Genomic DNA, 8,709 nt, shown 5'->3' on the forward strand with positions numbered 1-8,709 from the left:
GAATGAGGTTGCCCTATGGTAGCTGTGTTGAGCTATGGTGTTGAGCTATGGTAGCTCTGTTGCCGTATTGTAGCTGTGTTGAGCTATGTTAGCTGTGTTGAGCTATGGTAGCTGTGTTGAGCTATGGTGTTGCCCTATGGTAGCTGTGTTGAGCTATAGTGTTTCCCTATGGTAGCTGTGTTGCCCTATGGTAGCTGTGTTGAGCTATGGTGTTGAGCTATGGTAGCTGTGTTGAGCTATGGTGTTGAACTATGGCAGCTCTGTTGCCGTATGGTAGCTGTGTTGAATGAGGTTGGGCTATGGTAGCTGTGTTGAGCTATGGTAGTGGTGTTGAGTTATGGTAGCTGTGTTGAGCTATGGTAGTGGTGTTGAGTTATGGTAGCTGTGTTGAGCTATGGTAACGGTGTTGAGCTGTGGTAATGGTTTTGAGCTATGGTAACGGTGTTGAGCTGTGGTAATGGTGTTGAGCTATGGTAATGGTGTTGAGCTATGGTAGTGGTGTTGAGCTATGGTAGTGGTGTTGAGCTATGGTAACGGTGTTGAGCTCTGGTAATGGTTTTGAGCTATGGTAACGGTGTTGAGCTATGGTAGCTGTGTTGAGCTATGGTAGCTGTGTTGAGCTATGGTGTTGCCCTATGGTAGCTGTGTTGAGCTATGGTAGCTGTGTTGAGCATTGGTATCTGTTTTGAGCTATGGTGTTGCCCTATGGTAGCTGTGTTGAATGAGGATGAGCTATGGTAGCTGTGTTGAGCTATGGTGTTGCCCTATGGTAGCTGTGTTGAGCTATGGTATCTGTTTTGAGCTATGGTGTTGCCCTATGGTAGCTGTGTTGAGCTATGGTATTGCACTATGGTAGCTGTGTTGAGCTATGGTAACGGTGTTGAGCTATGGTAACGTTGTTGAGCTATGGTAACGGTGTTGAGCTATGGTAACGGTGTTGAGCTATGGTAGAGGTGTTGAGTTATGGAAGCTGTGTTGAGCTATGGTAATGGTGTTGAGCTATGGTAACGGTGTTGAGCTATGGTAGAGGTGTTGAGTTATGGTAGCTGTGATGAGCTATGGTAACGGTGTTGAGCTATGGTAGTGGTGTTGCGCTATGGTAACGGTGTTGAGCTATGGTAGAGGTGTTGAGTTATGGTAGCTGTGTTGAGCTATGGTAACGGTGTTGAGCTATGGTAACGGTGTTGAGCTATGGTAACGGTGTTGAGCTATGGTAGTGGTGTTGCGCTATGGTAACAATGTTGCCCATTGCAAACAGCACTCGTATGAATGTGTGATCATGAATCCATGATAATAAACAGAAGATAAATAAAATGTTCAGCATAATTCAGTACGAAACGGTTGCATTTTGACAGGTGTTAATATCGTTACTATCAGGGTAGGTCATTTTGTCATTGCCCTATGGTAGCTGTGTTGAGCTATGGTAACGGTGTTGAGCTATGGTAACGTTGTTGAGCTATGGTAACGGTGTTGAGCTATGGTAACGGTGTTGAGCTATGGTAGAGGTGTTGAGTTATGGAAGCTGTGTTGAGCTATGGTAATGGTGTTGAGCTATGGTAGAGGTGTTGAGTTATGGTAGCTGTGTTGAGCTATGGTAATGGTGTTGAGCTATGGTAACGGTGTTGAACTATGGTAGTGGTGTTGAGTTATGGTAGCTGTGATGAGCTATGGTAACGGTGTTGAGCTATGGTAGTGGTGTTGCGCTATGGTAACGGTGTTGAGCTATGGTAGAGGTGTTGAGTTATGGTAGCTGTGTTGAGCTATGGTAACGGTGTTGAGCTATGGTAACGGTGTTGAGCTATGGTAGTGGTGTTGCGCTATGGTAACAATGTTGCCCATTGCAAACAGCACTCGTATGAATGTGTGATCATGAATCCATGATAATAAACAGAAGATAAATAAAATGTTCAGCATAATTCAGTACGAAACGGTTGCATTTTGACAGGTGTTAATATCGTTACTATCAGGGTAGGTCATTTTGTCATTAGTGGCTGCTTGGTAAACTGGCTCGGTGCAGAGACATAATAATACTTCACAGAGTGATTAACATTGAGGCTTGCTTCATTGAAGTGACTGACAGGGGCCCCTCTACCATGCTCACCCTCTCTGGCGATGACAGAGCGTGAGGCTGAGTGGAAGCCCACCACCCCAGCCACGTTGTCGTTAGCCAGGATGATGATGGTGACCGTGTCTGAGCTGGGCAGGATCCGACTGCCTCCCTCAGTTTTCACCAAGCCAACCATCAGGGTCTCGCTGTCCTCGGGCTCCAAATCGTCCGCAATCACTATCTCGATGTTCTTCTTCAAATCGCCTTGGGATGGAGGGGATACAATATACTGCATATAAAAAAAGACATTCATTCCCAAAAAGCATTATGTAGTACTAGATTTCAAACCTACCATCGGCAAAGATAAGTGTTTCTCCAGTCCCGGTGAAGTCAGTGCCTGGTGTAGCCATTCCACCCACGAACCTCCACTCCACAGCCACCTGCCCTAGGCTGCCCCCCCTCCGCTCTATGACCAGGGGTACTGACACACGTGGCTCCTCCCTCACCTCCAGATAGAGTCCGTCCCGTGTAGCGTTAGGGCTGAGGCTGTAGATGAGAAACACCCCAAAGGTATCCCCGTTCAAGCCTATGGTGACCACTGCCTTGTCCGGTTGCCCTATGGAGGGCAGGTTCTTCTGAGCCACGGTCAAGTTGACCAGCGCCACCTTCAGGATGCGGATGGAGAAGCTCTCGTCCATCTCGGGGAGTTTGTCCGTCAGAATCGGCACGGTCAGGTTGGCTACACCTGAACCGTCTTCCAAGATGGCCGTCTGTGCTGTCATGGTGGTGTAGTCGCTCCCCGCCACGGCCTGCGAGCTGAAGAGAGCAGCGGTGGCCGTGGTGTTTTTAGTGTAGGTGAGGGTCTGGGCGGACGTGGCCAGCTGGGCGGCCCCGCTGGTCACCCAAGTGCAAGAGGCCATGGGGGAGGAGCCCCCAGCTGGAGACAGGGAGAAGGCCTGGCAGGCTCGCTCCCTCAGGCAGGCAGCAGCACAGGCAGCCAGTGGGTCTCCCTGGGAGCTGATGTTGACAGGTCTGCGGAGGGCGCCAGAGGGTACTCCTGACACCGGGGGGTTGTAGTACAACAGCAGGTTCTGGCCCTCAGTCTGGACCATGCTCACTATGTCTATCTCTGAGGTGCTGTAGAGGACCTCCACTTGGCCAAAATGACCCCCACTGACAAGATGAGTGAGAGAGACAGAGTTAAGATGAAGGAGAGAAAGAGGGAGAGAGAGTTAAGATGAAGGAGAGAGAGAGGGAGAGAGAGTTAAGATGACGGAGAGAGAGAGGGAGAGAGAGTTAGTTAGAGAGTTAGTTGAGCATTCCAAGTCAAAGAATAGAAAAGTAGTAATTTGTAATTTCACTGCCAAGGTAAGGAATTGCAATAATAATGCAAGAGGATAGAACTCATGTAGACTGAACTAAAGGACAAACCTTCGACGAACAGTAATGTTGGCCACCAAAATTCCCTCGAGAGGTTCCTGCACTCGATACACAGACTGCTCAAAGTAGACCGTCCCATACGGGTTGTCATTGGCTGGGACAATGATATTGACTGTTGTGTCTCCTCCAATGTTTCCTCCATTAGTGGCACCAATCAATTCCACCTTGATTATCTGAAAAGCACAGAACGTTTAGAGGGAAAATGGCATATATTATATTCTAGGCCTATATATTATATAGCATATATTATGATACAAATATGTTGTTTGGCAATAAATAACAACAATGTAAGAAAAATAAGATTGTGTTTCTTACTTCCTCAATTTCCGGCACATCATCTGCTAGGACCTCAACTTTCAACGTCTTCACAGTTTCTCCGGGCGCAAAGGTGACCTCTCCTGACACAGGCCGGAGGTCCCCTACTGCTGCTCTGCCGTTCACTGTGGCTCGCCACTGGACAGCCACGGTCCCTATGGCCCCAGCATTACGCACGATGGGCAGTGTCACCTGGAATGAGTTCACCCCTGGCTCCTCTATGGTGACAGGAGCAGCCTGAAATACTAGGGTTAGGGTTAGGGTTAGCAGTCTGAAATACTAGGGTTAGGGTTAGGGTTAGCAGTCTGAAATACTAGGGTTAGGGTTAGCAGTCTGAAATACTAGGGTTAGGGTTAGCAGTCTGAAATACTAGGGTTAGGGTTAGCAGCCTGAAATACTTGGGAACACAAACAGTACTTTGATGAGGTCTAATGGGTCATTTACTAATAAAGGAACAATGCAGGATGTTTCATTGGGCTCTTTTAGACTAAAATACAATAGATTATTGGCTAATGTAGTCAGTCATCGTGCATGCACTGTAATCTGATTTGAATGAGCAACTGTACATTCTAGGACGCATGTGAAGGCATGTCTGTGAGGGAGAGGAGAGAGACGTGAGCTAACCGAAGGCCCCAAAGGGGTCGTCAGAGGGCAGGATGGTGATGATGGTGCGGGTGAGCGCCCCCAGTTTAGCGCCCCCTGTGGTGACGTTGAGCAACTCGATGCGGAAGGTCTCCTCCAGCTCAGGAATCACATCGTTGATGATGTAGATGGGAACAGGCTTACTGGTCTCCCCCTCCAGGAGGACCACGTCAGAGGACGCTACGCTGTAGTCGTCACCTGCATTGACACACACGCGCACACACAGTACCTGCTATACAGCATATATATATATATATATATATATATATATATATATATGACACTATTTATGAGACACTATTTACACTATTGAGATGATGTAGACCACACTTACCAACTCTGGCAGTCATTGGTACAGCCCTGAACTTGACGGACACGTCAGCAAAAATCCCCCCGATGCGTGTGACATTGATAATGGGTCCAACATAGTTCTCAGCCACACTGACGGCAGGGGCAGACAGCTGCAGAAACCCAAAGGCATCATCACTGGCCTCTACTATGACCTGGGCCACGATCTCTGCCTTCGGACCAAGACGAGGAGACTGGGCAACTAGGAAAGAGAAGAATCTGTATGGTTTGACAAAAAAAAACATATCCCTATTCCCACTACATACACTACATCACCAAAGGTTTGTGGACACCTTCTTGTCAAACATCACATTCCAAAATCATGGGCATTAATATGGAGTTGGTCCCCCCTTTGCTTCTATAACAGCCTCCACTCTTCTGGGAAAGCTTTCCACTAGATGTTGGAACATTGCTGTGGGGACTTGCTTCCATTAAGCCACAAGAGCATTAGTGAGGTCGGGCACTGATGTTGGGCGATTAGGCCTGGCTCGTAGTCGGTTCCAATTCATCCCAAAGATGTTTGATGGGGTTGAGGTCAGGGCTCTGTGCAGGCCAGTCAAGTTCTTCCACACCGATCTTGACAAACCATTTCTGTATGGACCTCACTTTGTGTACGGGGGCATTGTCATGCTGAAACAGGAAAGGGCCTTCCCCAAACTGTTGCCACAATGTTGAAAGCACAGAATCATCTAGAATATCATTGTATGCTGTAGCGTTAAGATTTCCCTTCATTGGAACTAAGGGGCCAAGCCCGAACCATGAAAAACAGCCCCAGACAATTATCCCTCCTCTACCAAACATTACAGTTGGCACTATGCATTCGGGCAAGTAGCGTTCTCCTGGCATCCGCCAAACCCAGATTCGTCCGTCAGACTGCCAGATGGTGAAGAGTGATTCATCACTCCAGAGAACGCGTTTCCACTGCTCTAGAGTCAAATGGCGGCAAGTTTTACAGCACTCCAGCCGACGCTTGGCATTGCGCATGGTGAACCCGGCTGCGGAAACCCATTTCATGAAGCAGAGGCAGATTGGAATTCGGTAGTGAGTGTTGCAACCGAGGACAGACGAGTTTTACTCATTACGCGCTTCAGCACTCGGTGGTCCCATTTTGTGTGCTTGTGTGGCCTGCCACTTTGTGGCTGAGCCATTGTTGCTCCTAGACGTTTCCACTTCACAATAACAGCAAATACAGTTGACCGGGGAAGCTCTAGTAGGGCAGAAATTTGACGAACTGACTTGTTGGAAAGGTGGCATCCTATGTCAGTGCCACATTGAAAGTCACTGAGCTCTTCAGTAAGGCCATTCTGGTGCCAATGTTTGTCTATGGAGATCGCATGGCTGTGTGCTCGATTTTATACACCTATCAGCAATGGGTGTGGCTGAAATTGCCGAATCCACTAATTTGAAGGGGTGTCCACATACTTTAGTATATATAGTGTATATATAGTGTATATATATATATATATATATATATATATATATAGTGTATGTATATATAGTGTTTGTATATAAAGTGTATGTATATATGGTGTACAGTGGGGAGAACAAGTATTTGATACACTGCCGATTTTGCAGGTTTTCCTACTTACAAAGCATGTAGAGGTCTGTAATTTTTATCAAAGGTACACTTCAACTCTAAGAGACGGAATCTAAAACAAAAATCTAGAAAATCACATTGTATGATTTTTAAGTAATTAATTTGCATTTTATTGCATGACATAAGTATTTGATCACCTACCAACCAGTAAGAATTCCGGCTCTCACAGACCTGTTAGTTTTTCTTTAAGAAGCCCTCCTGTTCTCCACTCATTACCTGTATTAACTGCACCTGTTTGAACTCGTTACCTATATAAAAGACACCTGTCCACACACTCAATCAAACAGACTCCAACCTCTCCACAATGGCCAAGACCAGAGAGCTGTGTAAGGACATCAGGGATAAAATTGTAGACCTGCACAAGGCTGGGATGGGCTACAGGACAATAGGCAAGCAGCTTGGTGAGAAGGCAACAACTGTTGGCGCAATTATTAGAAAATGGAAGAAGTTCAAGATGACAGTCAATCACCCTCGGTCTGGGGCTCCATACAAGATCTCACCTCGTGGGGCATCAATGATCATGAGGAAGATGAGGGATCAGCCCAGAACTACACGGCAGGACCTGGTCAATGACCTGAAGAGAACTGCGACCACAGTCTCAAAGAAAACCATTAGTAACACACTACGCCGTCATGGATTAAAATCATGCAGCGCATGCAAGGTCCCCCTGCTCAAGCCAGCGCATGTCCAGGCCCGTCTGAAGTTTGCCAATGACCATCTGGATGATCCAGAGGAGGAATGGGAGAAGGTCATGTCGTCTGATGAGACAAAAATAGAGCTTTTTGGTCTAAACTCCACTCGCCGTGTTTGGAGGAAGAAGAAGGATGAGTACAACCCCAAGAACACCATCCCAACCGTGAAGCATGGAGGTGGAAACATCATTCCTTGGGGATGCTTTTCTGCAAAGGGGACAGGACGACTGCACCGTATTGAGGGGAGGATGGATGGAGCCATGTATCATGAGATCTTGGCCAACAACCTCCTTCCCTCAGTAAGAGCATTGAAGATGGGTCGTGGCTGGGTCTTCCAGCATGACAACGACCCGAAACACACAGCCAGGGCAACTAAGGAGTGGCTCCGTAAGAAGCATCTCAAGGTCCTGGAGTGGCCTAGCCAGTCTCCAGAACTGAACCCAATAGAAAATCTTTGGAGGGAGCTGAAAGTCCGTATTGCCCAGCGACAGCCCCGAAACCTGAAGGATCTGGAGAAGGTCTGTATGGAGGAGTAGGCCAAAATCCCTGCTGCAGTGTGTGCAAAACTGGTCAAGACCTACAGGAAACGTATTATCTCTGTAATTGCAAACAAAGGTTTCTGTACCAAATATTAAGTTCTGCTTTTCTGATGTATCAAATACTTATGTCATGCAATAAAATGCAAATTAATTACTTAGAAATCATACAATGTGATTTTCTGGATTTTTGTTTTAGATTCCGTCTCTCACAGTTGAAGTGTACCAGACCTCTACATGCTTTGTAAGTAGGAAAACCTGGAAAATTGGCAGTGTTTCAAATACTTGTTCTCCCCACTGTATGTTGACCATGTATCGACTATAAGGCTGGATATTCATAGTGGGGATGTGAACATGTGGCAGTGACTTACTTAATCTCTCATGCTGTCCTCCTCCTATGAGATTGACACTGATCAGCTCCATGAATACAGACTCATCCCTCTCAGGCTCTTCATCATCCAGCACTCGAAGGGTTACTTTAGCCTCACTCTGATTGGCTGCGAACACCACCGACTCCAGGAGGGGGACAAAGTCGTTCCCCTCGCTGGCCCGGCCCACCCCCGGGGTCATGAAGGGGGCGGCGTCAGCCTCACTCAGGGTCCCGTACGTCACGCGCACCCTTCCCATCAGCCCCCTCTGCCTGTGGATGGTGAGGGTGACCAGGGTGTGGCCCTCAGGCAGGCGGACCGGCCTGCTGCTCTCCGAGAACACAAACACTCCATAGGGGTCATCACTGGCCAGAACAGTCACAGTGGCCTCAGTCCTTACACCCAGACGCCCATGGGAGACGTTGACTAGGGACACACCGAATCTCTTGTCCAGCTCCGGCACCTCGTCCTGGGCCACCTGGAGCTCAATCTCCCCCCTGGTCTGGCCCACATGGAAGGTGATGTTCCCGGCCCTGCTGATGAGGTCTTCCTCAGAGCTGACATCAGCCTCCCAGAATACAGTCACGTTGGACAAGGCACCGAACGACCGCATCACCTGAGACGGTTAGAGGGAGAGAGTAGAGGGGTCCAGAGAGAGAGTAGAGGGGGTCCAGAGAGAGAGTAGAGGGGGTCCAAAGAGAGAGAGTAGAGGGGGTCCAAAGAG

The 8,709-nt window shown here is 47.9% G+C and overlaps 1 protein-coding gene across 1 annotated transcript in view; it reads right to left on the reverse strand.

The window, feature by feature from the left end:
* Positions 1–8,709, reverse strand: part of LOC311141779 (adhesion G-protein coupled receptor V1-like) — a gene marked incomplete at its 5' end in the record, with an annotated part of 180,849 nt that overhangs the window by 124,759 nt on the left and 47,381 nt on the right. The window contains 7 exon segments of the mRNA XM_084177232.1: positions 2,102–2,311; positions 2,400–3,220; positions 3,479–3,660; positions 3,803–4,047; positions 4,427–4,642; positions 4,779–4,994; positions 7,989–8,601. Of these exon segments, the coding sequence (XP_084033358.1) occupies positions 2,102–2,311; positions 2,400–3,220; positions 3,479–3,660; positions 3,803–4,047; positions 4,427–4,642; positions 4,779–4,994; positions 7,989–8,601 (2,503 nt within the window).

Source organism: Coregonus lavaretus (assembly GCF_964263955.1).
Source record: "Coregonus lavaretus genome assembly, chromosome: 14".
NCBI lineage: Eukaryota > Metazoa > Chordata > Actinopteri > Salmoniformes > Salmonidae > Coregonus > Coregonus lavaretus.